This window comes from Halichoerus grypus, chromosome 10, assembly GCF_964656455.1.
Source record: "Halichoerus grypus chromosome 10, mHalGry1.hap1.1, whole genome shotgun sequence".
NCBI lineage: Eukaryota > Metazoa > Chordata > Mammalia > Carnivora > Phocidae > Halichoerus > Halichoerus grypus.
The window spans coordinates 43,457,898-43,479,315 of NC_135721.1; the positions used below are offsets into that span (position 1 = coordinate 43,457,898).

The 21,418-nt window shown below is 40.5% G+C and overlaps 1 protein-coding gene across 4 annotated transcripts in view; it reads right to left on the reverse strand.

Moving 5' to 3' along the window:
• The window catches only part of CTNNA2 (catenin alpha 2), a 1,076,840-nt gene that overhangs the window by 728,946 nt on the left and 326,476 nt on the right, over window positions 1–21,418 (reverse strand). For all 4 annotated transcript variants that reach the window (XM_078056374.1, XM_078056373.1, XM_078056372.1 and 1 more), the window contains exons 4-5: window positions 13,271–13,437; window positions 892–1,011 (exon numbers count right to left, since the gene is read on the reverse strand). In XM_078056374.1, the coding sequence (XP_077912500.1) occupies window positions 892–1,011; window positions 13,271–13,437 (287 nt within the window). The remainder of the gene's footprint in view (window positions 1–891; window positions 1,012–13,270; window positions 13,438–21,418) is intronic.

Below are 21,418 nucleotides of genomic sequence, written 5' to 3' on the forward strand. Positions count from 1 at the left end.
TGTAAGCATTTTAGGGGCAGGAACTAGATCTTGACCAGGTTTATAATACCAGTGTTCCTTCAGCATGGCACTGATGAACACTCAACCCATGGGTGTTGAATGGAACTTCCTTGTTGGTCATAGAAAATCTTAAGGCACTAGGAATTGCCCCAAATGTTGAATTCTAGGAACAGTCAAGAGGATGGGTGGAAAGGATTTTAACGGACCCCTCCACATTTGGAGAGGTTTTTTTAGGGAAAAAATAAAATAAAAACCCACCCCTTGAGAACAAAATTCTAATGGTACTTAATGAGTAGACCTGGATAAAATTGAGGGTGCTATCTTGAGACAAAGGGAGACACAAGATCCCCTGTGAGCCACCTTCCTCAAAGTAACTCACTCACCTGTGTTATCCCATACCCCACCCCTTTCTCTCTCTGCCTTTCCTTGAATTTTCTTTGCATTTTCTTCCTATCTTTCATAAAGGTTTAACTCAACATGCTGCACATTTTGGCTATGCATATGCATGGTGGTGTCTTTAGGGCTAGGAAATACAAAGTTAGGGCAAGTAAAGGGGTGGTGTCCAGACAGCATCCATAGCACCACACCAAAGTTTGATAATTTAACTGGGGAGCTTTTCCTACAGTGGAAAAAAGGTTAGCATGGTTCCTACCAGTCAAGCAGGAGGCCTGTGACCTACTCCAGGTAGGCAGGGGCCAGAGAGTACCCCAGGACCCACAGTGTTTTGAAAACTGGCCCATGTAGAAAACTGTGATGCCTTTGTTAATCACAGGTTCTGAGGGCATTTGATACTTGATCACCAGCAGATGAGGCTGATCTGTTGTTCAGGCCTATCAAGCTAGGAGGTTAAACACACATTTTCTCCCCTAGCATTTCCAAAACTTCTCCCACCTGTTGTCTTCTTGCTGCTACATAGTTAAGTTTCACCATTTCTTTCCCAAACTCTTTAAAGCGATTTGCAAGGTCTTGCTCATTTGTAGCATTTTTGACAGCTTCCAGGGCCTCTTCCACCTGAGGTAATAAGAAACAACATTTATAAACGGCTAGAATGAAAATATTAAACATGCTAGAAATGGTAATTTGTAAAAAAAAAAAAAAAAAAAAAATCAACACTTAAAACAGAAGACGAGTACCCCTAATAAGCATTTAATCAGGATATTTGTTCACGATACACAGAATATTTTGTATCTGAGAGATAATTGCAGAACCCTTGGAGCATTAGAACTATATTGACTATTTTACTGGGTTATGATTCTGATAAATACAGACTTCAGGGACGACTGGGGAGCTCAGTTGGCTAAGCACCTGCCCTTAGCTAGGGTCATGATCCCAGGGTCCTGGGATGGAGTCCTGCATCAGGTTCCTTGCTCAGCGGGGAGTCTGCTTTTCCCCTCTGCCTTTGCCCCTCCCCCCGCTTATGCGCTCTTGCGCTCTCTCTCTCTGACAAAAATAAAATCTTAAAAAAGGAATATAGACTTCTAAATTCAAGTAGAAACATACAGGAAAGTAGATCTAAGAAGAAAATAAGGAATTTGAAAAGAAATTCTAGAAATCTTCAGAGGAGGAAGTGCATTAACAAAAACTGAAGGAACTCCTGGAAATTTGAGCACACTTGAATCTGCAACCACACTTCTGGTCAACACCTCTGAAGCAGGAACTAAAAGGGACTGTAACTGAAAGCTGAGTTTACACCTTGCCATCCACTAGAAAGAGGAGCTACTGAGTCTGGAGAAGTGCATTTGAAGTTTTGTTGCAGATGAAGTTGGCATCAGCTGCGGTAGATGGGAGGGGGGAGAAAGACATCAGCACCCCTGCCTAATGATGCACCCTGCTTCCAAATTCCTGCCAATTGCGTCACGGAACTTTTCCAGCGAGGCCCTGGACTTGAATTACGAATTTCACTAAGAGCTCCTTTATAAATGATCTGACGATTTGGAAGGTACTAAAGTCTCCTCACCAGAAGGATTTTAACTTTAATATGGTGTGAAGATTCCCACAGCTGTTCACATTTTAAGACTACAACACCTGTGGTCTCAATTAAAATTAAGATACTATGAAGTAACCCACTACATCATTGTCAGTTACATTGCATTACTGTAGGAACAATTTTATCAGAGTAAATAACCAAGAATAAAACTCTGAGTGAATAAGGCACAAGACAGATATGTGTTTGCAAAATCAAAAGTTCTTCTATATAAAAAGGAAGCCTAGTAGAGAGGCCTTCACTAGTGCAGGGTATTAATAGAAGCAATAGAAAAAGAACAGGCCCCTCAGAAATGTGAAATGCAGAAAATGCAGGGCCTACTGCAGAATTCTGATTAACTCTTATAGTCTGAAGCAAATCAAAAGACAACATACAGGGAGTTCATTTTGACAACGTAGAAATGTGGAGGACCACTAAAATGGCTAGAAAAAGCCAGAAAGGAACACAGTTCTGGGCTATGGAGATATAGCTTTGTTTAAGCTTGACACAATCACAAAGGTAGCTAATTCAATATCATCAAATTTCAGTGAGTGGAGGAAGAGAATAGTGTATATAAACCAGTGATAATAGATATCAAACCTTTTACTCTATAGATATGATAAGGTCATTCAATTTACTAAATAAGCTAACCCATTTTATTAAGAGTTGTAGCAAGCAAGGGAAATTATTTAGAATGGTGATAATCTAGACTCCCCATAAAATTTCGTTTCCATTCACATCTTCTATGGAAATTATCCATCTTTTCTTCCTAATTATAAAAATATAAAATGATAATTTAAATTCTCAGTGTTGGTCTTTTCCAATTCGTAGCCAGGCTCTAATAATGTTCAAGGGAAAGCAACAAGTATCATTGAAAAAAGGACTGTTTTAAGGATGCCTTTTTTTTTTTTTAAGAGACTCAAATCAAGTTACATTTTATGGTATGGAATCGGCCACAGAAGGCATTTTCATAGTTTAATTAGAATCTCTTATCTCAAACCCTTAAACAAATCAGTGATGTCTCACTTTCTAATAGATTTATAATTATTTTAACATGGCTATCAACAGTATCACTGAGAGGACAGCTCTTGGCAGTTAATTTGTTCCTGCTGCTTATTTGAGCTATAGATCTTTCCTGAGGACATAAAAACTAGTTCCAGGGAAGGCAAGATAATTATCTCAGAGGGCGCTAAATCTTGGATTTGTTCCCTAATTTATATATATATATATATATATATATATATATATATATATATAAATAAAACAGTCTTCTTACCAATTATTAACCAGACCAATTTCGAGTAATTATTTTGTTGTGTTACACCTAATATTTTCTCATGAGTTTTCTCTGAAGACTCTAGATGCTGGTTTGAATTTATGTTTCTAATTCAATCAAGTTTTTTCAAAAAGAAATGCCAATGATGGGGTCTGTGTAAAGGTAGACTTAGCCTACTTGGAGTTTTAATCTAGAAGGATCGGAGAGGCCACCTAAGTGGAAAGTTCTCACATAGAAACAGGATTTCCAAGATCTATGAAGAACTTCTCAAACTCAACACCCAAAAAACAAATAATCAAGTCAAAAAATGGGCAGAAGACATGAACAGACACTTCTCCAAAGAAGACATACAAATGGCTAACAGACACATGAAAAAATGTTCATCATCATTAGCCATCAGGGAAATTCAAATCACAACCACATTGAGATACCAACTTACACCAGTTAGAATGGCAAAAATTGACAAGGCAAGAAACAACAAATGTTGGAGAGGTTGTGGAGAAAGGAGAACCCTCTTACACTGTTGGTAGGAATGCAAATTGGTATAGCCACTTTGGAAAACAGTGTGGAGGTGCCTCAAAAAATTAAAAATAGAGCTACTCTATGACCCAGCAATTGCACTACTGGGTATTTACCCCAAAGACACAGATGTAGTGAAAAGAAGGGCCATATGCACCCCAATGTTCACAGCAGCAATGTCCGCAATAGCCAAACTGTGGAAAGAGCCCAGATGCCCTTCAACAGATGAATGGATAAAGAAGATGTGGTCCATATATACAATGGAATATTACTCAGCCATCAGAAAGGATAAATACCCAACTTTTACATCAACATGGATGGGACTGGAGGAAATTATGCTAAGTGAAATAAGTCAAGCAGAGAAAGACAATTATCATATGGTTTTACTTATTTGTGGAACATAAGGAATAGCATGGAGGACATTAGGAGAAGGAAGGGGAAAATGAAGGGGGGGGGGAATCAGAGGGGGAGATGAACCATGAGAGACTATGGACTCCGAGAAACAAACTGAGGGTTTTGGAGGGAAGGGGGGTGAGGGGATGGGTTAGCCCGGTGATGGGTATTAAGGAGGGCACATACTGCATGGAGCACTGGGTATTATATGAAAACAATGAATCATGGAACACTACATTAAAAACTGATGATGTATTGTATGGTGACTAACATAATAAAATTAAATTAAAAAAAATGGTCAAAATCTTCCCAAAAAATGGAAGAAATGGGACCAAAGTTGAGGTGGGTGTTGGGGGAGGGAGAGACAAATGGGGGGATTGCTGAAGGGACATTAAGGGAGAAAAAAAGGAGAAAGGGAGTGACCAGGCACTTTTGAGAAGTCAAGATGAATATAAAAATCAAGTTTTTATTTTTGAAAAGAGCCAAGAGTATTTTCTTTCTGGGTGTCTGGGTTAAAGGAAGTGGACTCCCTAGAAGCCAAACAAACACCTTTAAAAGGCAGTTCTTATATAGAAGAGCCCGGGACACTTTTTCCAAAAACTTTCTCTACCTCCCTACACCACACAGTGTCAGAAATAAGTCAGTGTATGTGAGGAGGGCTGCAGGTCAGGCTGCTCTGTGTTTGAACCCCAGCTAGGTAATTTGTCTGCCTTGTGATCCAGGTAAGCCAACTTAAACTTTTGGACCCTCAGTGTCTTCATTAATAAAATGAAGGTAATAATGTTGACATATTACACAAGGTTGTTTTAAGAACTGTAGAAGATAAGAAGGTATATAAATAGAAAATATGAAGATGGCCAACTAAGTCCAATTATCAAATAAATATAAATGGGCTAAATGCTCTCATTAGGATACAGACTCTCAGATAGAACTTTTAAAAACAGACCCAACAACATGTTACCAAGAGATCATTTAAACAATAAGATACAAAAGTTGAAAATAAAACCTCTCACACTAATGAATTTTAAATGCAATAAATTCTCAATATATAAAATGCCATTACCAGCACAAAAAGAAACCAAGTACTCGACTCAATCAAAGTCTATTACAGAAATGGAAGCCAAAGACTTCCTCTCTTTTCCCACATAAATCAGGCATACTGTATATGAAGGAAAGAAAAGAAAAAGAAATAGCAAAATAGCAAACACTTAGAGCACCTGGCAGAAATCAGGAGCTCCTTAAACGGGGATACTGACCTGCCGCATAGCGTCTAGCTAAGGGAAAAATATTTTCCCAAGTAAGTTCAAAGAGGAAAGGCTTCATCTTACTCTTGGAAGGTCTGCAGACCCGGCACTTGGGAAGAGGGGAAGCCACGCAGTGAAGAATCTACAGCAGCTGCTGGTAAGGGCTCTGAGGAGAATGGTGCTCCCAGGGAAGAGTTATGGGTGGGGGGGTGCTTTGGAGACTCCGTGTCCTGGACTGGGAAGTTGTTTTCAATGAGTCGATAGAGGCAGCTGCCATAGCTTCCCTCATGATAAACACCTGGCAATCCTGGACATGACACCCAGCTGATCTCCCACAGCAGGCCGGGCTTAGGAACACCAAAGGGAGAACCCTTTGCTCAACCATGTACTCCTGTCCTTAATATTGGTAGCTTGTGCATGGGTACAGCTGAAAAGACTCAAACAGCTAGAAAAGATGTTACAGTTTCTTCCCTCATTAGTGGATTTAGATATTTTCAGAGCTTGTCACGTAAATCTCTTAAAATCTTGGCCTTACAGAGTTTGTTCAAAATAGCCTCTGCCCCCATTCGTAAAGCAGGCCTGCCTGCCAGTCTACAGCTGTGTCAGATCGCTTGAGATCAACTCTTTAAATCAGTCTCCAATTCTCCCGATTGGAATTTCAGTTATTTACTTCCATACACAAAAAGTAGTCTGTGAAGTCATTCAGTCATTCAGTACTTGTTAAGCAGCTACTAGGAGCCAGGCAGGCATCTGGGGATGGGGTTACTGCTGAACTGAGGAGTCTGATCCCTCCCCTCCTGGACTGTGCAATCTGGTTCTCCCACCAACATTTACCATCCATACCAGGCCTATAAATCATTGGATTTACATTCCACTGGAACAGATTGACCTCGTTCAGGGTCCTACCATGGATACCGAGCTGACTGGATTTTAAGTGACATTGATGAAATTATTTAATAAGTCATATATAACTCTCTTATTAGGATCTGGTTTTATGGCTAAATTAAAAATATTATCTTGGGGGCACCTGGGTGGCTCAGTCAGTTAAGCGCCCTCCAACTCTTGATCTCAGCTCAGGTCTTGATCTCAAGGTTCAAGAGTTCAAGCCCCACATTGGGCTCCATTCTGGTCATGGAGCCTACATAAAAAAAAAAAAAAAAAAGTTGTGTTTTTTTTTAAATATCTTGGAAATAGTAGTTGGCTAAGTAAATACATGAGTGGATGTAAGATTCTGCATCTTATTACTTTATTTGTGTAGCCATGTACTCTGGTTTGACCACTGTTATCCCAGCATCATCGTATTTTATGTGTCTGCCTCCTAAAGTTGGCCTTCTTGATTAAATATTCTCTTTCCTTGATAAGCTGCCCCTCCTGATTAAATTTTGTTTTCTTGTTAACAAGAAAATGATTTCATCCTAAAGTGAGAATGATTAAATGCTAGTGTCATGTATTCTTAAAGTGTCATGTTTTATGAAGCACGACAGTAATATAGCTTGTATTTCCAAAGTTATTTTTAGCTGGTGCAAGAAAAATGACACTAGTCAGTGTCACCGAGTACTTATGAGTTGTACCAGACACTGTTCTAAATGGCTTACATACACCTAATTTCGTCCCAGAAAACAGCCCTTTGCAGTTGAAATTTTTCCTATTTTTACTTTACGGAGGAGAGACTGAGGTCAATGTAGTTACACAAGCTTCCCGAGAAAGGCCTCCCAGCAAGTGAGTGTGGGAGCCTGGGTCTAAACTAAGGTAGTTTGCTCTAGAGTTCATGCTTTTAACTCCCCTGCTCTTCTGCCAGAAAAAGATAGGTTTATAAAGGGTTTGGATTATATTGATCAGCTGATTATGAATATTCACTAGGAGCCTCGTCCCATCTGATCAGTCTCTGGGTTCTAGCCATTCCACTTCTTTCATATCTTTGAAATCGACCTCCTTTTAACAATACATCCTGCCATTGCCTTCACCCGGCCTTTCTTTTTATTCACTAGCCTGGATAATCTCAATGGTCTCTTCATCTGTCTCCTTGCTTGGACTCACCCCTCTTCTAATTCTTTCTCCACATCACCCCTCTTCTAATTCTTTCTCCACATCACTACCAAAATCACGAATCTGACTCTGATACTTAGAAGTACTCGATGGCTCCCCATAATCCACACGTAGAGTCCAAACAAATCATCACGTTCTCTGCGGTACATGCGTCTCCCTGTCCAACTCAGTGCCTCTCCCCACCCTGCCCTCTATGCTCCGACAAGACACCCCAAATCCCTTCTCTTGCTCTCGTGCCTTTGTTCTTTCCCTTGGTTTGTGAAGCTCCCTGTAGCTGTTGTCTGGCCTGAATCCATCTCCTTTCTTATGGCATGAGCACCCCTTTTGCATTCAGTAAACTCTCTTTGCCTGAGCTAGTTATCCAGATCCAAATTCACACATTGGCCTGCTCTGTCAAAACATGGCTAGGCCTTTGAAATATTATTCCTTTCGCATTTGGCCTGATGCCAAGCCTCGTTACTAGAGAGTGCTGGGTGGCAACCAAGGAGGAAAAGGTTTTGTTTCTTGGTTCTGGTATGCTCTCTCCAAAGGTTCTGCAGCAGAGGTAGCCCCTCCAACACCAGGTGGCCGGCAGCTTCCCTTAGCATGGTCTCCCTTGGATGATGCTACAGTGGAATGCCCCCAGTGAGACACCTCTCGATGAGCATTTTTCCTTGACACCCTAAGGGCAGATTTCCAGCAAGTTCCATCAGTTGTGTGGCAACTCAGCAGCCTGTCATAAAGTAAGATAGGAAGATCTGATCTTCACCCAGGCTCAGGGTGGTGGTGGTGGGGTCTCCCTGAAGTGCTAGTGCTCTCAGTCCTCCTTATATTTGCCAGCCCTATATTCCTTAGAGCTGTCTTCTTGTTACCCAGTTTCTTATGACTCTAATCTGCTACTGGAGTTAACAATTTTCCATATTAAACTCTCCCTGCTGAAATCACTGTGTAGTTTCAATCTCATTATTGCACAGACTGATACATCCCCCAGCTCTTCTGATGGGACCAACTTCTTCCCAGTCACCCTCAACTTTTAGGCCCTAGCTTAGGCTTGGGCTTGTGACCCCAACCTATTCGATCTGATCCAAGAAATTGGTTCTGGGAAAGGCAAATCACATTCAGTTTAATGAGACCCAATCCTGAGACCTTCTCCCAGCCACATCACCCTTCCTCATATTATCCTCAAATGACCAACACTATAATTTTGTCGAACTGATCCTATCCATGTCATGGGGGATGGTAAGGGAAAGGAGTAAGTGCTGACCAAATTTTAAAAATCACCACATCCCATTCCCCTCCCCTCAAATAAGTACCTAACTCATAAGCCAACAGGACTGACAAGACTATGGAAGTTTTATTTGAGCTATTAGGGAAGGGAATTTACTCTTTGTTGCTATCTTTAGTCTAGAAGCGGGTAAACTTGAGAATAGTTAGCAGCTACCTCAGGACTTTGAGAAAAGGTCCTACAGAGAAGAGGAGATAGGAACCTGGTTCTTGGCATATTTTTGTGCCTTGATCAAGCCTTGTCTGAAGCTAATTTCCTCTAGACTTCTTCATTTGCTGAGCCAATATATTCCCTTTTTAAAATACCACGTTGAGTTGGGGTTCTCTTATTTAAAGTGGAAAACATCCTAATTCTTATATTTTTATTCTAGGTGAGATCACAGCAATATGCACTTGTTCCCAACATGCAGAGCTTGCTTTCTTTATGTCTCCCCCAATAGCCTATGAAGTTTTGAAGGCAGGCGCTGAGACTTAGTCACCTTTGAAGTTATCTAAGCACAGTGTCTTGTATATACTAGGCATCCAGTAAATACTTCTTGAAAGGATAACTGAGTACATAAATTCCAAACAGCCCAGCTGCATGAAGTTAATGCCATGATAGCTCTGACAGAAAAGATATGCTAAGGGACACCTGAGTGGCTCAGTCGGTTAAGTGTCTGACTCTTAATCTCGGCTCAGGTCATGATCTCGGGTCTTGGGATCGAGCTCTGCATCCGGCTCCATGCTCAGTGGAAAGTCTGCTTGAGGATTTCTCCCCCTCTCCCTCTGCCCCTCCCCCTGCATTCTCTCTCTTTCTCAAATAAATAAATCTTTAATTTAAAAAAAAGATGTGCTAAGAACTGGGGCAATAATTTCTATCTTTATAATCAGAGACAAGGCTATTTTACATCAATTAACTGCTGTTCTTCACCGGAGCTACATTAGAGCTGAAGGACTAAACAGGCAACTATTGAGAAATAATCCATTACTGAGGAACACAACACTATTTTAGGCTAATGTCACAAAAAGCACAGGTAATATTAAAGTCTGCCTCATCAACACCTTCCAAACAAGGGGAGAGCAGCATTAGATCTGGCCCCTGATGGCTATGAAGATCATCTGACTTCTCTGGGAAACTGATTAAGGGACTGTTGTTTTGCTATTTTGCCATTCCACTTTCTAGAGAGAAATTCTGAGATAATCAAGAACATCATTATTCCAGGACCTAGCCTGAGGATAGAAGAAAGGGGGTTGTTTTCTCTAATACATACATGTCAAGATGAGTTTGTGTGTGTAATGCCATCACCAATGCTAAGAATTCACAATACATTCTGATTACATTAATTCAGAGTCTAGGGAAAATAAATATCCCTCTTCATGATCATCGATTGCAATTCAGGATCCCTTGAAAAGTCTAAAATGCCACCTATCAACCTACTGACAATGTCAACTGATTGCAGGATACATTGGGTGACTGGCTAGGGAATCACTCACCAGCAACTTCAACAAGGAAAGTGATTATAATTCAGTATTTTTAATGATGTCTGATGTGCAAATGATTACTTTAGCTTTGCTCAGGAACATGAAATTTCCACCTAGGTGATAACCCAGCTTTGAACTATATTTCACCCACTATTCCATCACTATCGTCCTGAATTTAAACAACTACAGTAGCAAAAACCTTTTGCAGTCATGAGAATCCTTAACATGTTTAAAAAAGAGCTCAACATTAAAGCATAACAAACTTGCATAACAAAACAAGGAGCTTCATATGGGCAACCAGAATATTTGTATGTCATGTGAAAAGACAGCTCTTTAGCAGTCATGTAAACGTAAGTTTCCGAACATAATTTTAAGGTAGCGGATGTAAAGACCTCTACCCTGCCAATTCACACCCTCTCCACAGATATCCTAATTCTTTACTCATCTTTACAGTGTGAATTATACTTGACTACTTGATTTGCTGACAATTACTTATTGGGGTGCAGGGCAGAGAATGAAAGTGGGTATTTTAGGAGAATAAACCAACTATCCTTCCTCTACTCAGTGTATTATTGATGGGAAAACATGAATATAAGTTTCTGATAAGGGAATTCCATCTGTGTTCCTGTAAGTTATTCAGAAATGAGAAAAAATCATTATCTGGAGAGAAGAGCAATAAAAATTTGGCATACAGCCTAAGAGATAAAAAGTAAAATGCATAATGCTTAAGCCTAAAAAGGTTACCATGGCAGGAAGCTGCAGACTCATGGAGGGTATTACTCAAGCATTTGAACCAAAAGAAAACGGAGCCACTACTTTTATGGAAAAATCACCTGTCACTCTTTTTTTCTTACCAGGTTTGTGGTAAGGAAACTCATTTTTTTTTAATCTGGAAAAACCCTTAGAAAAGGTGTAGATGACCATTTCTAACCTGTCCCATCCAAACACAAAGATATTTTCTTCATCCGAGTTAAAAACAAATAAGTAGATGCTTGGACGACACTTGCTTGTTCATGAGAGAATGAGCTTCTACGGAAAAGAACGAAAAGCTAAAGCAGAATTATATACCATGTTCATTTGTAATGGACTGTTGACACGCTGTGGGTTTTTTTCGGGGGGGGGGCGGGGCAACAGCCCCAGGATATGAAACCCTGCCTGAGCTGAACCCACAGCGCAGACCGGCCACAGCCTGGTTCAGCGGCCGCCCCGGCACTGCAGTTCCTCGTCGCTCCACAAGAGAGCGACATCCCACCGCGGCTGCCTCCGCAGAGGCTGCGCTCTAAGCAGAACAAATGTTATTTAGTCTACGATCATTTTTAATTTTACTACTGACAGTCTGACAGGACTACTTAATATTGCTGGGTTGACCTTTCCGTGATTTTGTGCTAAACCCGCCCCATTTTTTTTAAACTTCCCTTAATCTGCTGTGTCGGGAAGAGAATACGTTTGACTCCACAGGACGACAGGCCCGCGGTGATATGATCAGTAGACAGCCCTGGTCGAAACAAGTGGGCAGAAAGGCCGGATTACAGGCGGGAACTGGGGCTGTACGTCACACGGCACCCTGGATGCACGAGGAGCCCTCTCTGCATGCGGGCAGCTCAGAGAGAATACTCAGCCCGTCCTCACTCCGTAAGAAGGGCTGAACGGGGCGTTCCACGGCACAGAACACTGACATATGGGATGTAAAGTTAATTTCTTTAGGTTCAGTCCTGTTCTCCCCTGGGAAAGGAAGATTGTCCATCTGGGGGAAGATCTTTCTGAAAATGTGACCTTTGAAGACTCAGCAGGCTAAGGGAAAGATAACAAAACTTTTTCTCCCACACACGTGAGAACAAAGTAATTTGTTGCTCAAAAGATGCACATAGCACACTCGGAACCTCAGGAATGACAACCACCAGGGCAGTCTGCAAGGGGTTCCGGGGGTCTGAAAACAGCAACATGGCTGCCATTTACCACACATTTACTTTGCACCAAACTCTGTAAGAAATGCTGCATAGGAATGGCACCCATTTTAAATCTCTCACAACTCTGAGGGATATACAGCCATTAGCCCTGTATTAACAGATAAAGTGTCTGATATGTAAGGAGGTTATGTGGTGGATGACAACACAGTAATGGCCACAGCTAGGGGAACTAAACCAGCAACAGGTTGATTCCCAAAAAAAGAAAACCCGTGGTTCACATCCCATCATCTAAGGACCCTGAGATTAGTCCAAGGTTGGTGCCAATTGTCCAGGAATGAAATTCACTGAGGTCATGGAATAGAAACTCTCTAGGCAGAAGTCATATTCCGAAGCAATTGAGTTACATCATCTTAGTTCAGAGGACTGAACTATCCTGGTTGCCAATAGATGCCAGTCAGCAACTAGAAAAGCAGAGAGAGGCCTAGTTGTCAAGGACTTCAAAGGTTGCCTTGGCTCCTGGTCCAATAACATTTGTGACGAGGGTAGGGCTCCACTTCCATCACAAAACAAAAATGCTGAAAGAAACCAAGGAACTATGACAAGCGAGGCACTTATAATAGGGGTCTATGGGTTAGTAGGACATGTAACTGCCCAGTTATGTTAGATGCTAGGCTTGGTGCAACAAGATTGACCTTAGCCAAGAGATGTGTAGACAGGGCTCTTTATTGCCAGACTAAAGTACGTTCAAAGTCCCTAATTCTACAAAAGTGCAAGGCTGGAGCAGGTAACAAAATGTAATTCAACACATGATCCATATTAAGGTGGGCATAGGTGGTCATTTGGCCAGCTAACTGGAAGAGCTGACCTCCTCTGAATTACCACATGGACCAGCACTAATCTGAATCTCAAGATAGGGCCAAGGCAGGTCCACCATGCTCAGCCTCTGCAGCCTAAAAGAATATAGTTTTGCACTCCAAGAAGTAAGGGAGGGATCCAAACTCAAGTGAATCCTCTATAACTTTTTGAGTATATTATTGAATATAATTTTAGCATTAGAAAAATTGGGGGGTATACCACTTGGGTGAGTAAGCACGCTGGTGAGCAATGAAACATCATTAGAGCAGTTCCAAGCTCCAATATACTTAGTCAGTATTGCCACCCCCCCAAAGCAAAGTTTTGATAAGTTCCACATACGTACAATTTTCAGATGAGATAAAAGTCTCATGACATCCGCCATGTCCGCCAGGATGAGTAAGCGTGTTACAGCTGAGAGCAAAGCCCTCGCCGCCCGCACCATGGTGCCACGCTTCACCGATGAGCACGGGTCATCAGCAAACTCTGAAGAGGCGATGCGCATTGTCTCACCTGGAAGACAAAGATGGAGAGGCATGTGGGTGGACGGGAAGCTCAGAGGCTAGCAATCATAAAGATCTGTGCATGCATGATTATTGTTCCTATTGTAAAACCCGCCATGAACAGGAAGTCCTCCTGCCACCTCCATCACAGCCCACCTTTCAAGGCAAATGCATCAGTGCACATTGGACAGGGGCTGTGGACAAAATAAGGTGTTCATTTCACACAGAAGTGTGAAATTGTGCTTTAAACATCAATAAGGAATATATTCAATTCCATTTGTCTAATAGTTGAGATGAATTTGCCCTGACCTTAATCATTCTCACTTTCCATTTCCCTTGGAAGCAATGGGATTTACTAGGCAGCTAGTGAAGCTTACTGACAGTTGAGGTACAACGTTAAGTGCTCCACAGAGGAATGAAACTAAAACCCTGGCCTCATTAACAGTGTACTCTTAATTGAACTAATCAGACAATAATAGACTACAGAGATACCCAAATGTACTCTTTTAATACTCTGCTAAGAAGCTATTCTCTAATAGAACATTTATAGGAGAATTGAACCAATTCAACAAACCCATACTATGTCAGATATTATTAAGCTCCGGAATTACAAAAGTGACTGAGGACACCCTAGTCTCAAGGGGTTCACCATCTAATAAGGGAACATGATGTAAATACATACTCATAGTATGTATGACTACATACGACAATACACATACGATTAAGCATGTAGACAAAGAAGGGGGAGTGATTTACTTATTTAGTGTGAGGCTGGGAGAAGCCGTCAACTTTGATGGGCTTTGAAGAACGAAGAGGTATTCCCCAGAAAGACAGCGGTGGGAAGAGCACCCCTGGCAGGGTGGATGCCGTGTGAGGCTCTGAATGCTGGAGAAGGATACTGAGTGTGAGGAACTACAGTCACGTGGGAGGCACAGTGAGGAAGGGGTACAGAGGAGAGGTGGTGGTGTTTAGGAAGCTATGAAAGAGATCCGAACGGGGTCCTCAGCAGGGAGGGAAGTGACATTAATAGATTTTTATTTTGACTACATTTCATAAAATAAACTGAGGGAGGTAAGCTAAGGGCAGAGACACAAGTCATTAGGGCAAAGGCATTAGAGTCTGAGAGGAGCAATAACGAGGGCCTGATGGACCAGGGAAATAGAAACGGGATACAGAGAGGAAGGGAATATTAATGAGATTTGTATTAGAGAAAGACCGGATTTAGGGACTGACAAGAGGTGGAGACCGGAAAGAAGGTGGAATGGTTTGGTGAATACTAAGTATTTGTACAAAGGGATCCAGGAGTGGGAAGCAAAGGGGATCGATGACTAGGGTGACACATGTCCCATATCAGTGGACTGGGTGTATCACCGGGGGTCGAAAGGCCTGGGAAGCAGCATAATGAAGCTTCACAGAGCAGAGCATACACAGCGGCAGTAAAAGCTTTGTCAGTAAACTTGAAGAATAGTGTTAATATGACCAATTATTTAATTTAGGGTAAAACAATTCGTTCAATATTTCATTTATAGAAATGGTTATTTCTCATCTGTTAATCAAAACCCAGCTCATTTAAATAAAGTCAATTGCACCATTGAAACACTGGGCGTCCTGTAATTTATCGTAAGATACAAGAAAAAAAAAAATAACACCTCTTACCATTTCACAAGCAGATCAGAATATAATGTAATTCACTCAGTGTTATAGTTACTTAAACCCTCGAAGGGATACTTTTCATGCTTGGGAAATGAGGGTGTGTCAGGAAATAGAGTGCGCTGTTAGATTTTTAAAAGAAGCTACCATCTACAATAAGCATATTATATAGCCGACCAGCTTAGTCCCAGTGCCTAGACACAAACAAATAGCTTGATATATAACAGCATGGGAGAAATGTAACAATTCATTACCGGACGGGCACAAATTCACAAAGGTGAATTTCCAAGATGTCTGGCCCTCCAGGACTAAATAAACTTTAAGATGGAGGCTGGCAATTAGGAAATACATATTTAATTCAGGTGTCCCACCCTTGCTACAACAGGATTACATAAATCTCCTCATCCCCAGAACCCTGAAAAAAAAGGACTCATTGGCAGATATCCATGCCGTGGGGAGAAAACCAGCTCATTCTCACTCTGCGTTGTGCAGCGGGAAATAACATTCACAATGGTAGGTGAATCGAATGAAATATGGAGAAGGTCACTACAGCTAAAGATGGACATATCTGCATATGGTATTAATGGGTGGAGCAGCTGCTGTGGAATCAATCTACTTACTCAAGGAAAGCAGAGATTTATTCTGCATATAAACCTAGTGAACTACATGGTTGATCCCAAATTCTGCAAGTTAAACTGGTATATAAGCCACAGTAACAGTAGGTCACTCAGGTAGGGCTACTCTGTACACAAAGGACCCTGGGAGGCGAGCCCAGTTGCACCCCTCAGCATGTGGAGGAACCATGCCTAATGAAACTAATATTCAAGGTCAGGTTTTTATATAGAAGATCAGTATAATGCCACTTAATCCAGGTGCTGGCCATTCGGTCAGCAATACTGCTTCAAAACTAGGAGTAACACACAGCAGCATAAAGCTGTCAGGTGCAGCTCATCGACCTGGGAACCCCCCCCCCCCCCGCGCAAAACAGGCACCCCAGGAAGGGACTCTGGAGATGTCTGTGAAAGGGGAGGGGCGGGGGGGGAGAGTAGAGGTTGAGAGAAGGAGAGAGACCCACATTAGTAAATGTGACTCTGCAAATGGAAATCTCATGCTCAATTCTGAGATTATTCTAAGATAAATAGAAGATGATTTAATTCAATTTAAATTACAACTAAAAACTCATTTTAAGCAGGTACAAATGATTTCATGTTAAAGATTTTAAAGGAAAAGCAATCTGAAGTCAACTACAACTTTAATGCATTTTATATCCCTGTAGTTTTAAGATTACTGAATTAAAATGGAAATCTATATTATGCAATGATAAGCAAGTTTATCAGGATAAAATTAGCTCTTTTCCCAGGGAACTGCTTTTTCTGTAAGACTAAAATATTTAGCTAAGAAACAGCATGCATGTGTAGGAGATGGAAGGGATCAATGAAGCGGGGATAACAGATCTGCCTGTTTCTTTTATATATACCATTGTGTTCAATCTCAATTACTTGATATGGACCTAAGCTCTGAGCAGGGTGTCTCTAGTAAAGTCTTTGGTCTCCTCAAGCCACTTACCACCTGCTGGAAAGAATAAAAATTAACATCTCCAAATAAGTGACCAAAGGGAAATAATAGCAATTAATATGCACACAGCATTTCTATATAAAGGTTTATTATATAAGTATTGTTCTAAAAACTATATATGGATATATTAAGTCATAGATTAAAAGATAAGTAATCTTTAAAATCACAAACCACACCAAACATTACCAAAAATTAGACTTGAGGATTATTCAACCTTTGTGTTTCAGTCACCTCAACTGCAAAACATGGGGCCAAAATAATGAGAGCAGCCTTGTGGACTGCCATTAGGGTTAAAGGTTAGAGGTGATGCAGTCACAGCCCCCAGCGTAAGGCTTTACCCATAATGAAGGCTTACTCATTATTGTCATTAATATTACTGCTACCACCATCACTGTGTCCTCTCCGTGACAAGAACAGTTCATGAACTCCTGGTTAAATGTTTGGAAGTGCTTTTTGTTGGTTGATTCCACTCCTGCATACGAAATAATTTAGAAGCAAGAAAACATCTGCCCAATAAAAATATTTATTGTTTTAAGGCAGAAAATGACTCCCCTCCCAAATGGTTCCACTGCTTGGCTTTCAAATTGGTGCTTGTTCTGGTTCTTATGCTAGTGTGGCAGCACTGGGGGATGGACAGATAATTGTGCATAAGCTTGAGGTAATATCAACTCAAATGTGGAATGATGCAGGATGGTAATAATACATAGAAGAGAGGGATAACATGCAGAGGACAGAGTCTCAGGAGTAGAAAAGTCTTTTCGGAAGCAGATTATGAACCAAAATGGCATGAATACCATGTAGTGCATCCTTTGAAGGGAGAGCCTGCATGCAACAGAAGCTCTCTTTAAATACTTGATAAACGAACTATGGGAAAACTGTGAGAAGTCGGTGGGGGGGAGGGTATGATGAAAAGCTAGGTTCAGAGAGTGTTAAGCTGTCTTCCAGAAAGTTCTCTATGCCTATATGTTTAACCAGCATTTATCATATGTAATATCTAAAACTGCATATTCTCTTTTGTCTAGTTATATAAATTCTCCTTTAATTACATAGATTTTTCTTTGTCTAATTGCATAAAGTATCTAGCATATATTGATGGTTCATGTTCTTGGTATTTTCCCATTGTAGAATTCCTAGAGAAGATGAGAGATAGAGAGCAAAAAGTTCTAACCCTCTTAGCTATGATTTGTTCCCTTTTCCCAATAACCTAGGCTTCCTCAGAACCTTTTCACATATATTTTCCTTGAGGTACAAATCTTAAAAGATCCTGAGAAATGGATCCTCTACAGCAATGGAAAAAATGCAATATATTTTAAGAGAAGAAAGTTTAGTGAGGTCTAATACCTGACCACTGCTTCACAAACTCTTGGCTAGTTCTGTTCCCCAAACTGTACATCCCCATTGAGACACACACAGAGACAGTTAAGGAATAGACACAACAGAATTTTTAAATGATAACTGAGTGGACAGTGCACATCTTCTGAATGTTTTATCATTTTGATTATGTTGCAGAATCTGTAAAGCAATGCAGTGCTTAAAAACAGTTTACTGCTGTGGTTAGCTCCTTTTTGAAGCGTGGTGGGAAATATATATCTTCATTTGAGATAAAGCAAATGAAATGCTAAATGAATGGTCAATGTGAGGAGCATTTCTCTATTTGCTAAATGGGATGCTGCCCAATTTATGAATTGCTTAATAAAGCCAATTAGATCTTCCAATTTAAAAAACAAACAAAACAAACAAACAAACAAAAACACCAGAACGGTCAATGTAGAGAACACCATGGAAGTTACAATGTTACCAGAAGAGATCTTGATACATTACACTATGTCTCTTGGCTCCTTTTTTGAAAACAAAGGTGAGCACTCCCTTGATAAAATCATCCAGAGTTGGCCGGTGTACAGGAAAGGATGAGTTGAACTAACTGCATGAGTAAACACTGAGGAACAGTCTCTTCTGGGCTTATTCCAGCAGCAAGTAGATGGTGCCCATAAGGTGACTCAGGATTCCTTCCATTTTAAGATTCTATCAGGTTGTGTCTATTCAGACTTAATATCTTAATATGTGCTGTCTTGTCTCTTTCCTACTAAGAACAGTCTCTTTTATTTAGAGCTCATGGTGTGCCAAGTTCTATTTGAAGAGCTTTATACATTATAACTCAATTACTGCTCAACAGAACCTGATGGAGTAAATACTTGCATTGTCACCATTTACACCTGAGGGAACTGAAGAGAGCAAAGGAAGATTACTTGCCTAAGGTCAAACGGCTGGTGAACGGTGGCACCAGCATTTAAAGCCATGCTGGCTCTAGGGTCTGTGCTATTAACAACTGTGATTTAGAAATAACTTTTAAGATTCCACTTACTTCTTACTAAAATTATTTGTTTATACGTTTCCATCTGGATCTGTATTATGAGTTGAAGATTAGTACACTATTTTATTTAGTTAGCAGAGTATTATGAAGAAGAAAGGAAGGAAGGAAGGATGGGGGTGAGAGGGAAGAACTAAATAAAGACATTTCTCCAATTATTTCCAGGCTCTACCACTCCCTATTGTCTCTTCTTGGGGCTGATTTATGACTGCCTATGCTGCATACATTTGAGTCTTCAACCCTTTGCCAAGACTATAAGCTTAGTCAGGGTATAAACCATAATTGTAGCATATTGATTTCTTTATTCCTAGCACTTAACCTACATTTGACTGGCTAGAGTCACTCAATGAATGTTGGGAAGAGCAAAGAATGGCAGGCCTGGCACTTTATGTTTTAAAAAATATCCTCGGGCACCTAGCAGCTCAGTCGATTAAGCATCCAACTCTTGATTTTGGCTCAGGTCATGATCTCAGGGTCTTGAGATCAAGCCTCGCATTGGGCTCTGTGCTCAGCGGGGAGTCTGCTTGAGGTTCTCTCTCTCCCTCTCCCTCCCTCAGCTCTCATGCCCACTCTCTCTCTCAAATAAGTAAATAAATAAATATTTAAATAAATAAATAAAACATATCCAACTGCTGCTGAAGCAAGAAGGACAAAATCCTGAATGCTATGAATTTATCAGTGCCATAATATGAATATTTTCTTGCACTTTTTTTTTTTTTTTCAAGTTGGTCTTGTGAGTTCAGCCAGCCCCAGAGAAGCTGTAACGTTTGAGAAAGGCAGGTGATAGTGGAAGTTGCAACACCTTTGCTTCTCCTTTGCTTTGCCCACATAAGCATTTGCTATCAACAGGGAAAAAGTCTTAAAACTTTTTTGGAAACAATCAAGAACTTGAGAGAGCAATGTGTGCATTTCACCCCAGGGTGGTTATGACTCAAATCCATGATTAGGAGGAAAGGTCGACAATCAGAATTTTTCTCGGAGGCTCAGAGATGATGAAATCATGTTATTTTCTCAAGCAAACTCTGCATTAAAATAAGCTACCTCCTGCAGATCCTGTCACTTCCAGCACCGAGCATCAGCAGAAGTGCTGGCACAGTTCATGTCCTTCTGTTACCAGAAGCAAAATAATCTTTGGCCTAAATATGTAAACAAAGCCTTATATGCATCTAAATATAATTATGCATGCTATGATCACTAATAATTATAATAATTATATATTAATAATTAATATATAATTATAATATCAAATACAAAATATACATACATGTTATAATAATATAGTCAATTATAATATTAAACAAACAAGTAATTAAAATAACATGATGAATAAATATTTATATATACATATATATTGCATACTGTACATATTTACATATATATATATATAAAGTAGGTACACCACACAAACTACATCAAAACCATGTAATTATTATGAGAATTCTGCTTTTTTATCATTCTACCAAAGGTAGTGGACTCCATGGGCTCTTTATCTTTCTTCATTTTTCCAAGCAACTCTGAACAAATAAGAAATTACATGGAAAATGACAGAAGGCTGATGGTTCCATTGTCCATGAAGTGACTGTGAGACTGGAGAATTTCTGATCTGGGTAGGATCTCTCCAGTCTTGTCTAGCACCTCACTCTCACCTTCCATATAAAGACACAGAAACTCAGTGGTGATTGACCTGTGGGAGGTCAGGTGGCTGGCTCGGGCCAGCATCCCAGTTACCTGACATCCCAATCAGGGATAATCGCAAAGTGGCTGAGAGACCAACAAAGTGCAGTGTGACACAAGCAAATTGAAACTTCCTCCTCACCTAACAAAATCTGAACTAACCACATGGCCTTGTTACAGCCCTGCCTCAGTGGCTTGAGCAGCTCCAAAGACAACCATGCATCTGCATTCAGTCTGGCCCAGTGTCCTTTTTTTTCAAGGTGGGTAATTGAGTCTGTTCCAATGCAATTTTCCCCCATCAGGATATGTTCTGTATGCAAAAGTACTACAAATGCCAGTAATTGATGATTAAGTGTATTGAATGTTATGAGCTATTAAACATCGTTAGAGACAGTAAACGTGCCACCCTGCAGAAGGCACAGATCATTAAGCGTATGGATTTTAATTATTTCAGCTGTAGTCTTTTCCTGGGTAGGGAGGAGAGGGTATAGGGTAATTTTGCATTGTTGTAGCCAGAAAGATTATCATGCTACAATATGGCACACTTCACAAATGAGACCTTTGCAAGGACCTGCTAAATATAGCAAGAGCCATATTCCACAAAAATTTGATTATTGTCTTGGGCTCAAATGCAGTGAAAGACCATAAACTTGGAAATATTGAACAGTGATGTGTTAAGCTTAAGAGAAAAATGGAGTATGGAGGATCAGTATTGAAGCCAGTG